This window comes from Dermacentor silvarum, chromosome 2 (genome assembly GCF_013339745.2).
Source record: "Dermacentor silvarum isolate Dsil-2018 chromosome 2, BIME_Dsil_1.4, whole genome shotgun sequence".
NCBI classification, from domain to species: Eukaryota; Metazoa; Arthropoda; class Arachnida; order Ixodida; family Ixodidae; genus Dermacentor; species Dermacentor silvarum.
In genome coordinates this window covers 233,104,073-233,122,817 of record NC_051155.1, presented here as the reverse complement: position 1 = coordinate 233,122,817, position 18,745 = coordinate 233,104,073, and the positions used below count along the sequence as shown (strand labels likewise).

Here is an 18,745-nt window from a genome sequence, read left to right as displayed (position 1 = left end):
TAAAAAAATGTCACAGTTTCGCCCTAAGGGCGAAGCAATGAACGCGATAGCAACAAAGCAATGTCATACGAAGTAAGGTGAGCGGCTTTGGTAGCAACATGAATTGTAGTAAACATGACCTGATTAAGTAAGCAGGTGTGCTGCGGCGTAATTAGACCGACATGAAGAGAGACTCGATGACCACGAGAAGGCGCGTGTGAAACGGTGCTGTTGATGAGAAGCGCTGCCCGTGGGCAGCGCGTGCGAAGGGACACACCTGTAGCGCTGCACTGCCGATCCGGGCAGCATTGCATGTGTAGCGTGCGTTGGAAAATGTGGCCCGACTATTACTAACTGAATGAACAAGCGTGGTGTGAGCGCGCACAAACAAACATGAATAGATCACACTGAATGACTGCAGACAGCGACCGTCAAAACTCTGGCAGCAAGCGGATACGCCGCAGCGGCGAAGGTACGTGCGGTCTATCGCTTCAACGGAAACTGAGCGGCGAATGCACGGCGCATAAAGGTCAGAGCCGTGTGGAGATAAGAGACGGTGCGAGCGAGCGACGAGCGCGGTTGTTGGCAGAGTAGAAATGCGCCCCCCGCCCCCGCCCCCCCCCGCCCCCCCCGCTCCCTCCGGCGCTCGCTTCCCGCTTCCTTGCTTGCGCGTGGAAGATTGAGTGCGTTCGCTCTCCGTGACAGCGTGCGTCCCCGCACGCTTCCGCTCGGGCATACGGCTAGCGGCAAAGATTTTCTCTATACGGAACCTCACGGCGACGACGACGGCGACGCCGACGGCAGAAATACGGTGGAAGTGTCCATATAATTGCTATCGCAATAAAAACCATGCTTGTGTGCGTGTGGATCCATGCGAACCCGAAACAGGAGGATAACTACTTCAATGCAAAGCCAGTCACCACGGAGACAAAGCTTCACGCAATGATTTGGCATCTTTCCGGCACTTCATAGTGGCTTGGCTGTGTACTCCCTCCAAATGAACGTCCCACGTGCGTTCCTGAGCACTTACCCAGGACGGTGAGGTTGACGAAGTAGCTGATCTTTGGATCTGAGGAGACTTGGCATTCGTAAAGACCCTGGTCCGAAAGCTGCACGTAGCGCACTTGCAGCGCCCAGTCGGAAGAACGCTCCAGGTGAACCGCCTGAAAGCGGTCGTCAGCAGTGTACGTGTCCAGGCCCACGGTGAGCACGTTGTAGTCCCGCCTGCGTATCCACAGCACCTGCGCAGCATCAGAATCGTTCCAGCACGGTAAGTGTCAGCCGGTGGAGGTGCAGAGGGAGTGACATAGACGAAAGTCGAAGATATCAGCCCAGCTGCACGCAAGGTTTCATGCTTGAAATTGAGGTTGTGGAATAATCAATCAATCAATCAATACAATCACGAGCTTTATTAGTACTTAATGAGCATGTTAATACAAATACGTGAAAAAGGTCACTAAGAACAATTAAATTTAGAAAAAGTTCAAGAAAGGTTAGAGAATATCAAATGAAATAAGATTCCTAAATTTAACGACAGCAAAAGTTAAGAAAAAGGCGGATAAACTTCAGGTATACGAATGCTTGAATATTCATACGCCCCGACTGAAGTACGTAACAAATAAATACGTATGTTGGTCAGGTAGATTAGCCACTCCTGCCGTGATGACCCAATAAATACATTAACCGAGTGATCTAAGCAGAGTCACGTAAACTTCCATGCTTTGTCGACATCATTTGATGAGATGAGAGCATTTGTTATGTCGGTTTAATACAGCATCTAGTCGGACAGTGTAGACATGGAACTTGTCTGGTAGCGAGAATTCTTGGAGAACAAAAATACTGGCTCATCCATAGAATTTCTGCGGGCCCGTAGAGTAATGAACCCCGTCTGTCGAGGCTCGAAGGGGGCATCGCCAAAGACATTCTCTGACAAAGAAAAAGAATGAGGTTGCAAGTTGTAGCTGAGGGGAGCTTTCTGTGTCCGCCTTTTTAGAGCACTCAACAAAAAACAAAAAAATCTTAGGACCGTCTGTCAGACGCGGTATTCTTGCTTAGACAAAATTGTCACAATGGAGTAGGAATTATTATGGCAGGGATCAGGATAGAGCCGGAATTAACATTATTAGGAACAGTTGAGTGGTTGAACGAATTCGGTCATATACTTTATTGCAGCATTGTTTGAGTGCAAAGAGAAATATTTATGTGCCTAAAAGATTTTTCTGCTGTGAGCAATCAAGTGCTCATCCACAGCGCCGAGTACGCACAAACCATCTTCTTTTTGATTTATGAAAGACAATTTTTTTTTTCCATTTGGTTTCAAGTAAACAAAAGTAGGCCGAAACTGTTTGCGAGTTCTTTGACAAAATGTTTGTCTTGGGTGCCTAAGAAGACCAGTGCATGCATTTTGAAATTTCGGCAGACGAACTGGGTTCGAGAAGAACTTGAGTTTGGCCTAGTTGGTGTTTACTGCATGACATGTTGACCGCTAATCAAGGACAAAGACAGAGAAAGAGAAACACAAATCTGGGTTTATATTTCGAAGCATGTGTTACAAGTACGTGACATGGAGCTTTTAATACTTGTAACAGGAAGTAATCAGTCTGGCCGGAATTGAAGCATCATTATTACTGGAGTGCTGGTGTCACGTAAACTTTTCGAAGGCAATGATGCTGTGTAATAAAGAAAGTAGCAAAAGAAAGAAAGAAATATGCAAACAAACAAACAAACAAAGAGAAGTTGTTCTGGAATTGATACAATACGGAGTTGCGTAGTGCTGTATGAACACTTGCATGCCATCCTGCAGCTGAATGCAGAATACCAGCTTGTTTCATAGAAGTACGGAATTAAAACAACACTTTTGTGGAACCTTCTCATTCTTTATTATAGATTTTGTCTACAGGCACCCCGTTCTTGTAACGATACTTGCATTTCTTTTCTTTTTTTTTTTTTCAATTCTCCATTCTCGATTCCGTTGCACCTTAATGCCGTCTTGCCCATGCGAGGTGGGCCTTATGTAAAAGCAGAGATGCTGTAAGCACGGCCGTAAACGACAGGAAGGTAATTAGGGCTGCCCGAATACGCACATCACTGCAAAGATCCATTGATACAGAGAGGGTCAAGCCGGATGGCGAAGTGACCGCATGACATCAATAACAGCGAAGCTGTTGAAGCTCTTCGTTTCCCCGCGTAGTGTTCGCAAAAACTCGCCTAGCGATGACGTGACTGCGCACAGCAGCGCCTCACTTCATCTTGCGATAGTCAATCGATAGCCAATTAATAGCTAATCGATAACCTATCCATAATCATTAAATTCTGGAAAATGCTGGGGATGACTTGGTAGTGCTTAGCCTAACCCAAATATGTGGCCAATACCTTGCGATATCAACAATAGATAATCGATAATCGATCAATAATCAATAAATTCTGGAAAATGTAATTGTACATAATAAATGTTGTTGAATCTGACTTGACTATGTGATTGCTTGACCTAGCTGAGTGAGAAACTCAACAGTCCTGGCATAGCAAGGTGAGTTACATGGCTTAAAAAAATAGCAAAAATTGAGCATTACCTAGCAAAACCAAGCATCACCTTGCAAAAATTAGCGAACCCGAGCATAATCCGCAAGGCCAGGATAAGCTAGGTGCCGATCAGCTCCGCTGTGTCTTTATCCTTGCGCCACTAGTGCAAGCTACGCAATTTTTTTAAATTTATTTACGGCGTTCATAGACAACTATATAAGCGCCGGGCAATCCGTTACACAAAAAGACGTCCCAACGGAATTCACGAAGCACTGCACGTCGTCGGATGTGTGAGCAGGGCTGATTTTCGTGCGACCCTTTCGATGCTTTTAATGCCCCTCCCCCAATGTATGTACCGCGGCAAATGGTTGAATTGTGATACCAAGATCTCATGTGCCCGATCAGGGAGGCCGCGCTGATATACAACTTAGTAAAATACGTAAAAATAATTGAGAATAGTTTTTTTTTTCTTTGCCACCGGAAGTCGCGCTTCTGAGAATCATTCTCAACAACCAAAGCCAGAGTAGGTAGTGGCGCACGTGTACTAAGGAAGCGCGAGCAATTAAAATGGGCCATAAATGGGCTCCATACATAAAAAAAAGTAATCAAACCTTCTTGGAAATGCCAATTACATGCGTTGCAGGCGTCGACTGAAGCGCCTCCTGCTCGTTATGCTTCAACAGTACATGATGGCGGATCGATTTTGTTTCGTCAGCAGATGTCGTGGCTGCTATCAGAGTTCTTTTCTTTTCGTTTGCGGAGTACACAATGTCTTCAAGTAACGGGACATTGCTGATCGAAATTGAACGATAAGTTAAACTGGAGCATATGTGCTGTCGGATGCAGGCGTCGACGTTTCAAAATTTCGAAACGCAGTATGGAGCCTGCCTTTCTCATTTTCCGGAGGGAACACACTGCTTACGCATACAGACGAGGTTTTAATTCGTGCTCTTGATATCGCTCATTACGGACAGAATGGTAAACAGAAAATAGCTCGGCTCAAGGAGGGTGATGTCAATATGCAGTAAAATTAGAGGAAGACAACACGCAGAAACGTCTACGGAAGCATGAGTACTTTCGAAAGAGCAGTTATTTTTTCTGTGTTTTACTACACCCGCAGCCCGTGTGGGGAAGTGCGGCATTTGCTGGCAGGAGTGTCAGTATCAGAGGGGGCCCAAACACATTCCCCTGTGCAGGGTATAGGATGCTTGTCTCCTGGTTAACCTCCACGCCATTCGCATCTCATTTATCTCTGCCTTTCGTCTCTTTCCTCTACTGTCCTCTCCTCTGCTCTCTCTTTCTGCAAGAGCGTTTTTGATTTGCATCACTACCAGAGTACGAAAGCTGAGACTACAAATCAAAAGTGATACTCGTGCTCAGAAATAGCGCACCATAGCCACTGAATAACAGCGGCAAGTATTTCCGCTTGCAATGGGCGCTGAGATAAACTAACATTATCGTTTCCTAGACGAGTTACGTGTAATACCTTTTCATCAAAAGCGACTACTGGGGGAATCGAATATGGGAAACCGGAACAAATAATACACAGTACTAAACGAAAGGAAGCACCCTTTTTGTTGCACACTAGAGCATTGCTGATCGATCGCACCAACGCACCGGCTACAGCTCACTCTTAAGCTTGTGCCAATAGCTGCCGCTGGCAAGGACCGGCCACAAGAGGTCCGCTTTTCTGCAAGACGCAAAATATAGTTGCCCTCAACGCCGAACTTTCCTCGGTCCGACCAGCGGAGAAAAGACTTCCTGTGAATCTTCCGGAAAACTTCGAGCGAGTTAAAAGTCGGCACCTAGACCGGCTCTTCACGTCAGCCAGAGCCTCCCCGAGTAGCCAAGAGACTGCATAATAAGGTGCGTTCGAGCTAGTTGCCATAGCAACGACCCTTTCTAGCCTCCGAAACAAAGGCGTCCTATAAAGCAGAGAGGCAGCCAGCACGGCGAAATTTTTTTATTGTTGTTATTAGCACTTTCTTTGTTGCTCGGCGAGTGCTTCGAAGAGCCATTAGCATCGCTGTTCTGTGCGACCGACGCATGGCGCGCGGGCAAGGCGATAAGAGGCCCCAAAATGCCAGCCGAAGTTATGCCTATACATACGCGTTGGTGTAATTTTGCGCCGTTTGAAAGCCTTCAGTACTGCTGTGCAAAAGCCGTTCTAGTGCTGCCTTTACCCGTGTCAGCAATGTTGAGTACCCTTCTCTCGAGTTCTGATTTCAGCGGATACTTGAAACAACGTTCGCGTAAATGTTCCTTTAAGCGACAAGTAGAGTCCTGCACAAGAGCGGTTACTGCTACATACACACATGGATAAAAAAAAGGAACAGTTGGTTTAGTGGTATAAATAGAGAATGTGAATAGAGGAATGTATTGAGGGGAACGAAAAACGTGTCGGTTCGGCTACCCTAAACGGAGAAAGATAGATGAGGAAATAGAGAGATCACAATGAGCGAGAAACAGACGGTGTAGTGGACAGAAACGACAAGAAGTAGTAGGTAATAGTACTACTAAAATTCAGAAAGTAGAACGAAAAGTGTTACGTGCAGATTAAAGTAGTGCAACAGGAGAAAGAAATGTTTATTTTTCTTTTTCAGCTTGTCACCATACTTTAGGTCTTGCTTTTTTAACTGCAACAAAGCAACAAGAAAGTTTACTTGTACGAAGAAATTAGTTATGCTGCTTAAAACGACCTGACAAAGTAATTCACTGCATTTCTTATAACCCTACTTAAATTATGGTATTTCTTCATAGCAATATTATCATAGTCTGTTCTGGGTACGATGCAACAAGCAAACGCCTTTCACCCGAAGCTGCTGCAAAACAATAATACTGCAAGGCCCCTTTCGAAGCATCCCAGTATCTACCGTGTGTATCAGCTAACGTTAGCCAACCTCTTCAACGAAGACAAAGATTTAAGAACACCGTGCAAGATACAATTAGGAGACATATTGCGTTCGGCCGTAAGTGGTCTGGTGACTGAACACGGTAGGTCTTGAAATTGTAGTCTTTCACCATGTATTTTTATCATTTATTACATTGAACAGCTTGGCAAAAGTTAGCTGGAGCACCCTATATACGTCGTACATGCCCGCGACCAGTCTTCCGAAAAAGTGGACACAACGCGCACTGCAAGAAATGAATACGTAGGGTGACGAATTTGGGAATATATTAAAACACATCTCAATTAAAATGGGCTGCAGTAAAGCATATAAGGGTAATAAACGAAAAGGTGCAGATCCGCCTTCGCTACATGTGGTCAACGTGTGGCCGGTAGTCGCAAACCGTCTACCTTTTATCGTAAGCGGTGGCGATGCCATGTGACGGCTGGCGCACGGAGCCTTTCAGGCCGAATAATCTGGACTGTTCTTCTGTAGTTCGCATCTAGCCGATCGTCGACTGCCTTTGCGGGCTACGCAAGTTTTGCGAGCGGCTTCTAGTGGCACCGCTACAGACCAGTGAGTAAACTAATCCGCTACGGCGCCAAAACCGCTTGGTTCCTCAAGTACTTTGCATCATACGTCGTATACGACGTATGATGCAAACTACTTTTCCAAATTTCTATTCGTCGTATGCAATGTTTGCAAATTTTTTAATGCAAAGTTCTCTTCGTCGTATACGACGAAGAGAAAATACAGAAAGGCGATTATGAACTGCATTCTCCAAGAAAATACGAAACTGTTATGAGAAATCACAATGAAAAAGCGCAAAGGATTTCACGTTGCATGTTAATTTCTTTTTCTTTCTTTTTTTTCTGAATATTAAGTTGAAGTTAGTGCTGTAGCTTCTAAGGCAGCAACAGTAGCTCCAAAATAAATAAACACAAGCAAAAGCTCCTCCGGCGTCGTCATGACCTTATAAAAAGGTCTTTTTATTTGTTGACTGCCCAAACACCTACAAACTATTTGTCGTCTTTGCAGGCTGACAAAATTCATTTTTCCCTCTTCATTTCATTGAGAGTCTGGTTTGTTACCTGTTTTTATTCGCCCGATAATTCTCGCGGTTAGGTTTATTAATGAAAATTAAGTGGGTGCTGCTTAGTGCTTTAATTCATCTCAGTTTGTAAATGTACTAATCACCTTATATGTGCGAAGGGATGTAGGGATCTTCAAATTACGCTTTTGATGCATAACTTTCGCGTGAATACTGGTGCAGACAATGTTTATGCAACCACGTTTGTGCTTTCCAGATCATCGACTATAGTACACCGAGCTGAACCAGAGCACGAAATTTCCCTTTTTTCGTTCTTTTTTTCTTTTCTTTTTTTCAGGCACACTTACGCCTTAATTTTATGAGCGTATTACCAACTACTGAAATTTCATATTGCATTTTCCGCCGAAGCTTTGATTCTCGCTGGTGGGAATCTTACTTTTGATCAACGTAATGAGTGCACGTTTTTCGCGTAGAAAGCAAACCCTCGGCGGTCTTGCATCATACAGAGTGTCGAAATGATAAACTCAGACCTTTTTTTGAACTTTTATGTTCTTGCATGCGCTTATCACGAGAAGGCGCCAACTATATATAACACACAGGAATGAATGAAATGACGATGTTTATTGATATCACACCAGAACCCGCTTTGTACACGCGGGCCAGTATATTATAATGCCGGGTTTGGCATGGGTGAGCATCCACATGCAATAACTGGGCCATTGATTTTAGACGGGAGAGGTTACGCTTTGCGGCAGCGCAAGAAAAAAAAAAGACACGAAGAAACGATCGTGTAAAAAAACTACCCGCATCGTTGCGCCGTTCTCCCACTAGGAGAAATGATAACCTTACGGCTGTTGATGAACGACCGTTGCAAGAGAGGTCGATGGCTCCAGAACTCTCCCGCTTAACGTCACACCCCGTTCCAACCTTCTCCAAACGACTCCCGCACAGCACTCTCCGTTCAGTTATTGCTTAATCCCAAATTGGTTGCACAACACATGACCGCGCGGGTGCTAGAACATGCCAGTAGCTATCGAGCAGTCAAGTCCTCTTGGGGGTTACAACACCCTCCCCCCCCCCCCCCCCTACTGTTCTTTTCGATTTTTTTTTATCTTCCCTTCTTTGGTCGTCTGGATTATTTGTTCAGATTTTCAGAAAGAAGAGCGCTAAAACAAAACGAAGACAGAAGGCCGAAAAACTGCATGTCACGCAGTGAAAAAGGCCTCGCGTATATACGAGCCCAACTGCAAGACGAATTTCCCTCCAGCGTTCGGATGTCCTATCAAGCACCGTTGACACCGCTGTGTGGTGGATGCGCAGTTTAATCAACACCGGGCCAATCAACACGCCTGTACGGGCGCGCACATACACGCACTGCCTGCCACGAAGGCGGCAACGAAAGTGGCGTTGCAGGAGGCCCCTCATCAAAATTTCCATTAGTACGGGGCTCAGACATCTTGCTTCTAATAATATCCCTGAATGATTTAACGCGCGAGACTCTCGGCTTGCGTGAATAATGAATGGCACTTTCGAGCTGTAGCTAGCCGTTCATATGTTATTGATGCGATCCTCGCGCGCGCCCAACTTGTGTTGCGCGTGTAACGCCAATGTCTTCTATACTGCACACACTGCGAGTTCCCAATCTCCCGCGAGGAATGCCTGCCGGAAATAGTGGCTCCACCGTAGACAGCCCGCCTGTTTGCAGCAGCCATCCGTGTACTTCGCTCCGCGCCGGTGGCCCGATAAAAGTGAACTACCGTAGCGAAGCGAGTGGTGGTAATGGTTGCACCATCACCAGTAGCGCCCGAGCTCCCTTCGTTCCTTTGGTGACACCGCAAATGTTGCCAGAAACTTTGACGCTTCTTTCCCTGAATCGTTGCCAATATTGCACACGGCGCCGCTCCCGGTGAAGCTTTATATACATACACCAGGAGCTTCCAAGTGCTTGCTTGCGTATCAAATATTACTCTTATAGCCAGCCCATCGAGAGAAGTGGATTATGAAGTGGATTATGAAGTGGATTATCTTAACAACCAACGCGAGAACTGAGAAAGAAGGTCAACGAGAAGCTATAAAGGTTTCAACGCGCTAAGGCAGAGAAGGAACTTTGCGCAGCACCGTGCTCGCCACGATTTCGTGCCAACCGTTCTTGTTTATAATTCGGGCGTGCTCTGTTTCTTTTTCATTATCGCGCCATGCTTAACATGTCATGATTCCTTGTTTTTATGTTGAGTCTGGGGATCTTAAGTTGCAAACCCACAATCTGATAATGGGGCACGCCGTAGTGGAGGACTCCGGATTAATTGCACCCAATGCATGGTACATGAGCAAACGTGTTCGCATTCCGCCTCCATGAGAAAGCGGCCACCGCGTGTGGGATCGAACCCGTCACCTCGAGCACAGTAGTGCGACGCCATAGCCAGTGAGCTACCGCGGCGGGTCTGTCATGATTTTGTAGAAAGAGAAATTGATTAACTATGTCAATTACAAGTTGTCGTATTGCGCCTCGTTTGAAAGAAACGTAAGAAACGTAAACGTTACACACTGTGTAATGCACGATGTACTATGTAAAATTCGAACCCCATAAAGCATGCCTTTGATGGAATGGAATGGAAACATGGGAACAAACAAACAAACAAACAAACAAACAAACAAACAAACAAACAAACAAACAAACCAACGAACACAGAAACAAATGTAAGTTACCATAAGAATAAACTAGTGCGAGAAAGGCAGGGGCTTGGGGGGCCGCATTTGCGTCAAGTATGTTAAAAGAGACAGTGGGGCTGAGTAATAACACCGGCAATATTATGATGATGATGAAGATGATATTATCTTTGTTTATTTGAAGTATGAGACAGTCAAATTTGTTCCTTCACTATATATTTTTAGTAGACAAAAAATAAATGAAAATGAAAAAGACAGAAAGCAAATTGCAGAGCTGAGACAACCGCCTTCGCAGCACGCGTCCGGTTCTCAGCCAGTTGAGTCTACACGTCTCAACCAACCCGCATGCAACCAGCAGAACGAGGGCAAACACTGTAGCCTTACTCGATTGTCTGCGCTCGAATAAACTACGATAGTTGTGATTTTAAAGATTCGTAATATTAAGATGCGGAAAGATGCATTGACTAGTGGGACAAGTTGGTGGTGTAGGCATCTGGAACAGCCGTCAGTATATGTGGAACAAAAAGAGAGAAACCCCCCCCCCCCCCTCAAGCTATGATCCACTACTGGTGTCTCAATAAAACACAGAGTGGTAGCCACACAAGTGCGATTTCTTTTTGGACACGTAGCGCTGTACACACGTGACGCAGAGGGGACTGGACAGTGCGTGAGGTTATGAAATATTATTAGGTCCAAGAGAAATGACTAGCTTGCAAAAGCTCTCTAAAACGTATTGATGTATCTATATGGCTCAGCTCACATTTGACAAAACCAATAGTAAAATGACTGTTACACGTGTTCCCAGTGTTCCGTACTTGTGTACCCATTACCAGCTTCCTGTGAAACCGTTGAAAGGTGCTTATAAATATGTATGCCCATCCATATGAGGTTCCTTTCTTTCACGCCATTCGGAGCATTGAGATCGCTTTTGGTAAAATCAATATTGGAATGACTGCGCCACGTGTTTCAAGTGCTCGGTACTTGTATAATCCTCACCCGCTAGCTATAAAGCAGTTGAAAGTTGCTCATAAATGTGTATTCCCATCATTTTGTGCGCGAACTCTTTTGCGCCATTCAGGGCATTGAGTTACTAAAAAAATAAGGAGCGTATCTATCGCGCTTCACTTTGCGTGGAACTTTATTGCGACTTCCAGGAATTGTGATTCATTTATTCCAAACTCAGCCTGTACGTAGAGCGGTTCATGCATGATCGATGCCCTCAATTTGAACAGCTAAGATGTGCTTTAAAGACAACAATGATGATCCTTGATGATCGTCCTTTCAGCATAGAAAAGTTGCCTGGGCCATTTGATAACGCATCATTACAGCGATGAGTTCAGAAAGCTTTACCAAGCTTCTTTACTGAAAGGGACATTTTATCTCTGTATTACCACTTAGTATGTTCTAGAGTGTTCATTTGTTTATTTTGTATTATTTGATTTACTTGATTGATTGACTTGTGTTTATTTGTAGAAAACGCGGAATGTGCGTTTTGTTGCTCTTTTTCTTATATTGACTGTTTAGTCCCGTTCACAAAATTAGCTTTATTGGTGGAAGTTTATTTTTCTTTTTTCTTTTTCTTTTTCTTTTTCTGATACCGCATCGTGACATTATTTTTCGATCATTGGATAACTTATCGTTTGTGGAGAACCAGTGACACAATAGTTGCCAACATTCTGAATTTCATCCAAATAAATCACTCACGCACACTGCGCAACTCACCAAATATCCATCCGTGCGAGCTGAACGTTAGTGCTCACCAATGAATCAACTCGATCGTCACTTTGTACAATCCTTTGTATGAAATACCGAAACCTAGCACATCTACAGCAGCAGAATTACTTTGCAGTGAGCAAGCTGAAAGCGCATGAAGTCCCAAGTGAGTGACTTATTCGGAATCCGAAGCAGGTCTGGAGACACTAATGAACGGTAATTTTCAGTTATGGACCGTGATAACTCTTCGCTTCGTTGCGAAATGTTGAAAAAATATTTACTCTCACCACATACTGCGGCCATTTGGGTGTACTCCAAGCCACATTGTAATAACGGGCAATCAGCAGCGGACCGACTGGCAGCTTCGGTGCTCCATCGGACGTCAAAGTAGCCCTTCATGGACTGAGGAGCAAATTAACATGAACCATATGAATCGATGAACCGGAGAAATAATCTCCCTTGCACGGCATCAACACTTTTCTGCATATTTTCCCCCCAACATCAAGAAAAAAATGCCATAGACAGATTCTTGCATCGTAAACGTATGGGGGTTGATAATTGACAAGTTACCACAAGAATGTCTGTTTATTTATTTATTTATTTAGTGGCGCTTTAGGTGAGTTGTATGAAAAGAAACCAGGGAACGAAACAAGAAAGTTGCGGCTCTATTCGAGACACTGTAGTTAACGAAAGGGTTTGAACGCCTTGTTTATAGCGATGTTTTTTTATATATTTCCATGTCTGCCACATGGTGTTTGACATAGCACATACAACTTGGGAAAAACAAGTGGAAAGAAATGAAGAAATAATTCTACACAAAGATTACATCCATCTCGAAATGCCGAAATATAGTGCAAATTACGTTCGGCACTCTTCCGTGGAAGCACTGTTCCGCGAAACGGGTAAGTTAAGTGTGTTTTCTGCATAAAATGCCATGCAGGGAAATAAAAACCTTCTTGAGCGTTCGACAAATAAATCTCCTCTGAGGTGGTTCGAACGGCGCGATTCTGCATTCTTTTCACAAAACAATAAAAAAACAAAAGACCATCAAATCCCTCACGAAACAAAGAAAATAAAGAAATGACCACAGTTTGGCTCCCTCAGAACTTGTTCGTCACCCTGTCTTTATTTCCGTCGCTCGCAGGCTTTCTTGTCGGGTCTCAAACGACGCAAAATCTGCGGCCAAAAATCGAGCCGAGTACTAACCACGGGAGCGTGGAATCGGTCAGCGACAGCGCCGTCTAACCATAGAAGGAAGTGTCAACAACTCGCGAAACACGATTCGCATCCGTCCACGCGGATTGCCGCCGCCGCCGCTTCGTCGCGTTGCGATGCGATGCACTCGGGCTGTGTGACGCCGTTCGTCGGTCTCGTCGAAAAATTCAATCGTGTGTGACGACACCCAAAGTCTCTTATCGTCGCCCCGCAGGCGTTTTCTCGTTTGCTGGATTGCTTCGGCCGCACAATTTATTACTTCTTTCCTTGCACCTCAATCCTCCTCTCCCTCCACCCTCCCCCCTACCCTCAGCCTCCCCCCCTCCCCCCCCTGAACCTCTCCTAGAGCTTTATGTTACAACCTTTATATTGCAAACCAGCTGGTTTTCTGCGCCATTCCTTTTTTTTAATGTTTGGTTCAACACCTCTGGTAGGAACAAAAATACAATAAAAAAGAAAGCCCCATAAAATCTAATTTTTGACATCGCGACATATTGCCCATTCCCTCTTTCTGTAACAAAGAAAGAAATAAACTGCAACTTCAACTTCAACTCTTCTTAGAGCTGGAAAGAGGAAACGATAGTATACCACAGCATTGATGAAAGACGACGAGTCAGCATGAAGAACCGTGGGCGACCTGGGAGCACAAAACGAACCAGAGAGTTCGAAGCGAAGCGGGCAGCTGTCTCTCGCGCCTTGCAAGAAACCTCAATTGCCGACAATGAACCAGCGGGAAGCGCGCAAAAAGGAATAGTTTTGCCACTCGCTTTTCACGGTGCCGCGCTGGATTTCTCGAGAAGATTGTTTTCTTCGCGATGCTACGGGCCTAGAAGTTGTTTCGCATACAAATGGTAATTATTTATGTTACGGATCACCGAGGATCGCTATGCCAGTTAAGGAGAACCGAGTTTCGCTTGCTGTCATATTTGTACGTAATGTTTAAAGCAAAGCGCCCTCAACAGAGCTACAAGGTGGGCACTTTTTACCGCGCGGAACAGGGCAACTTTGCAAGGAAGCTCACTAACAAAGGAGCAAATTGGTTAACGTCCAAGCAAGCAAGAAAGGTCTGTGATGCAGCACATATGCTTTAGGTCAAGGCAAATATAGAAATCTGATCGTCACGCCTCTAATGAAAAGAATAAACGTTTATCACGACCTTTAACCGTTTTGCATTTAAGACTAAGGATAACAAACTTCTCCATTGTTTCTTTTGGCAGCAACTGCTTATAAAATTTTCGTGACACCCCACAGAGCCACCAAGATGCTAAATGAGGACCGCACCATACGTCTGTGCTAATGAGCAGCAATACATGCAAGCCGTCTTCTTCAGATCTTCATGCCACCAATACCTTGACCTTTTTTGGTTGATGATTTTCTTCGATGATCTGCGTGTCGCTTCAAGTGTCTGATGACAGCGGAACACGTTGAGGATGCTCAAAACTACGCGAACAAGGCAGAATGGGCTTTCTGTGAGATGGAAAAGTTCGACTGAACGTGTTCAGTTCCTCGCGTGCGCTTTATTTCAAGCGCAGGGCTGAAATGAAACGCTGTGCTACAGCAGTACCCCACTCGCCCATCGTGTCGCTCATTTCTTGACAGCATCGAGAAAAGAACTGCAAGTTTCGCCTTCCATTTTTCTTTGGTGATGTTTTTGCCTTTACGTCATTGGAAGTCGCTACTCCCGCACTGCCGCCTTGTGGCACCCGCAAACTTTGTTTCGCTCAAACCTCTCGCGCGCGACGACGCGCCGGTCCCGCCGCCGAGGGCTTTCCAGTGCTGGCCCATTTCCTGCATGCGGATTGCCCTTCGTTCCGCCTGACAAGCGTCTGTTCCACTGCGACCGGCAGCCTCGGGGCATCGATGGGGCATCTGTCAGAGCTGTCGCGCGCGCCATAGTTTGGAGCAGCTATGGGCGGCCTCGCCTTCCGTGAGGTGGGTGGCGGGGACTGGGATATAGGAGGCCCCAAGCTTCGGAGCCTTCCCCACCAAAGACCTTCTCCCGCCTTTGAGGCAGGCCGCGCTTCGCTTTCCCTGTGTTTCGTTGGCCTCGCCGCCTTTCTTTGCTTATGCGAGCAGCATTTTACTATAGCGGTTATCTTCATTCTCTCAAGCGGTTCTCCTTTTGCACACCACCTCTGTATTGTGTTCTTTCTGTTTTGCATTCATACGTTCAGCCCTTTAACCATTCTTTGTGTGTGTGGTTCTTGTTGTCTGCGCGAAGATATCGGAAGCCTCCCCAATTTCCTTGCGATCAAGCGCGCCGATATAAAACCGCAGGAGAGCCGCCGCAGCGACTATTGGTGTGTAGCGGTCGCCTTCCCTCCCGTCTCATCCCGTCTCCTTTGAAGCACCTGGTGCACGTCTGATGGCATTGACGCCTGCGGCTATGCGGAACGTTATCAAAAATGTGGGGCGAGATTTTAGCTGTTGAATATTTTATTGGCGCGGGGCAATTGGCGTCTGCTCCTTTCTTTATAGTATTACCGGTCGCGCGTCCTGTTAGCGCGATTGTTTTATTTGACCCGGGTGCAGTGGAAACGTTGGGCTCACAATGGGCGGCCGCACAACGTCGCGTACGTAAAGTTTGAGGGGCTTGGCGAAGACAGCTGTCCAATACGATATGCGCAGAATCCAAAAAGAAGTAAAAAAGTAAAAGGAACTGGGATCTTGGAATCTCGTGTTCGCGACAGTTTCTGTCCTCGAAAAAGAATAGCCAAAGTGATGTAATAAAGAAGGCAGGGTGCGCGTTCTTGCGAAATTTTTAAACCAATGGTAAATTTAGAAAAAAGAAATGCGTGTCATTCACAGATTCCGAGAATGCTTTAGCGCCCTCCTTTAACTTCTCGCTTCATTCAAAAAAAAATGTCAGCCAACGCCTTCTTAACCACTCCTGGCTGGTAGCTGAAATACAAGTGGTTTGCGTGTATATACAGTAGATATATGCGTGTGGGTGTGTGTGGGCATGTATGTGCGTATGTGCAATTGTATTTCATCTACCAGCAATGTAGCAATATGTATGTGTGTGTGTTAGCGTGTCAACACAGGTCTTATATTTTCACACTGTTCATTCAATTTTTTGCCATACGTGTGAGGAATGATGACACTATTCACCAAATTTTTTTCAGTGACAAACGCTATTTTTGGTTGATGCGCTGTTTCACACATCCTCCCATTTGGGCGTCGCATATTATTCTGCACAGCTGCTCTATTTCTGGCAGCCCAAGTGCAAGAGTCCTTCCATTTCAGCAGCCTACGCAAATATCTCACGCGTGTTTCGACAACGCGGGCGAATCCAAGCGATTGCAGAAACAACGAGTCAGCTTGTTTTTATCGCTCGATGGTGACAAGGGGTGTGGAAGGCTCCAACGACACCACCCTGGTGCCGAGCTTTAGCTTCTTTTAAATGCCGAGGAGCATGTCGCATTCCCCACGCAGGCTTTTAAGGACCGTACCTGCGTGTTGGAGACACGTCAATCGCATTCGCCATTTGACTCTCCGAAACCCAGAGATTTCCTAACTCGCAGCATTATTTTACCTTCACCTAAAGCAGCATCTCTTTCCTTATTGACGATTGGCAAATACGCCGTTATTCACGTCTCCTGAACTTGCAACAACATGGGACGCCCCGCCAGAAAGTCACTTTCAATATGCATGTGATAGGGGGATGGTGGGTTACACTCGACATGCGAGAGGTCGTGGCCGTTCAATGAAACTAATAAATGCGGGCACTAGATAAACTGCATAAGAAGCAGGTGTCACCTTTGTTTCGTGTGTTTTTTTCTTGATCTTTTTTCATTTGTTTATTTATTTTTATTTTGTTTTTGTTGGAGGTTTCAGTGATGCTCAGGTCTTCTAGCTATAATTTAGACCACCTGTAATAATCCAAAACGAGTGGAAATTTCAGCATGCCAGCGCAATCACGCAGAGCTTTATTTTTTACGGTCGCCACGTCACCAGTCCCGTGTGACGAAGCGACCGAGCAGGCCAGAAGCCGCCATGCTGTACTACGTCCGCACGGGATCAGCGTGTACTTCAGCACGGCGAAACAAGACCGCTCTCGCGGCGTCACCCTTGTGTGTAACCTGTAAGACTCAAAAGAATATTAAAGATGATTTGTTGCGGGGTCCTTGACTCGCTGCAAAACGCAATTATTTGGTCTGAGTACTTCAGCATCGAAGCATCCCACACACTAGTGTAGCTATGTTCTTTCCTCGAAGACACTAGACATTCAGGAGGGAGGCTTCCCGGCTGCTCCCGAAGTACTTAAAGGACGTGGACTTAGATAATGACTGGCAACCTCTAGCGGACTCATTTCTCATGGTTGTGTCAGGGAGGTAGGCGCGCGGGCACGGCATCGTGCGATGGATGGCTTGCGCACTCCGGGCTTGCGTTCGATTCCGCATCACTGTGCTCGTGTTGTTCTCCCACCTCACGCTGCGCTTTGAGTAATGGCACACTGAACGACATACCTAACGATTTTAGGCTTCTTAACCTATGCTGGCGGTGCTAATCACTGGCAATTCTCGCTGAGACAGATGCGTATCCAGCCTCCTCTTCCTCCTCACCCTCCTCTTCCACACGCAGAACTACCATTGCAGTGCGGGTGGAATATCAGCCCGCGATGCCTTGCAGCGTGTCGCGTGAAACACTATACTTTTGTGGTGTCTTACGAAAAGCTGCCTATCACACATGCATACAAGAGCAAATTTACTTTTTAGAGCATCTGACACTGTTCGCTTTTCATTGCTCTTGTGTATTGTGTACCCATATCTCTTGCGTTTTTCGCCCTATATACTTTCAAACTTTAGCTAGATATAGTTTTTATGACCACCTTCCTGACAAAGCTTCATTGTTGCCGTTCCTGGTGCCGACATTTTATTTTATGCCTATGTGAATCAAAAGCCTAGAACATCTCCATTTACATTAAGCAGGACGATCTAACTGTCGAAACAACATGCTCATCAGTGAAGAAAAATTGCAGGCGATGTTGTTCATTGGCGATGCCGTCATCAGCCCTTCTCGATCATGAAACTGATACGCGGTTTATTTTCACTCTCGTGAGCAGTAATAACGTCTCTTTTTATGGCCCACCTCGATGCGAGCAAAACACTTATCACGTTGGTGACGAAGAAATGACATGGGCCTAATGGGATCAAAAGAAAATATTTGGGCAATGAAAACAATTTCGAAGGTAACGTCATACCTGAGGAAACAGTTCTCACTTTTGTTCGCTTCTTTTGTAGACATTCTGAATGAAATGTAAATTATTGTTGCCAACACGTCATCTAGACAACCCATGAAATTAGAGTATTTGGGTGTTATTGTTGGCTTCAAGTCACGCATTGAGGCACCGTAATTGTTCAAGGCTGTGTGTGTGTGTGTGTGTGTGTGTGTGTGTGTGTGTGTGTGTGTGTGTGTGTGTGTGTGTGTGTGTGTGTGTGTGTGTGTGTGTGTGTGTGTGTGTGTGTGTGTGTGTGTGTGTGTGTGTGTGTGTGTGTGTGTGTGTGTGTGTGTGTGTGTGTGTGTGTGTGTGTGTGTGTGTGTGTGTGTGTGTGTGTGTGTGCGTGCGCGCGCGCGTGCGTGCGTGCGTGCGTGCGCGCGTGCGTGTGTCATAATCAGAACAAAATGAGTAATAAAACAAGCTTCGAAGTTTGTAGCAGCAGAATATTGTGGAACGCAGACACAGAAAGGAACGAACAGACGTGCACGTGGC

The 18,745-nt window shown here is 45.6% G+C and overlaps 1 protein-coding gene across 2 annotated transcripts in view; it reads right to left on the bottom strand.

Moving 5' to 3' along the window:
• LOC119442870 (V-set and immunoglobulin domain-containing protein 10-like) overlaps nucleotides 1-18,745 on the bottom strand; it is a 413,510-nt gene that overhangs the window by 21,745 nt on the left and 373,020 nt on the right. For both annotated transcript variants that reach the window (XM_049662428.1, XM_037707914.2), the window contains exon 3: nucleotides 1,010-1,220. In XM_049662428.1, coding sequence (XP_049518385.1) covers nucleotides 1,010-1,220 — 211 coding nt within the window. The remainder of the gene's footprint in view (nucleotides 1-1,009; nucleotides 1,221-18,745) is intronic.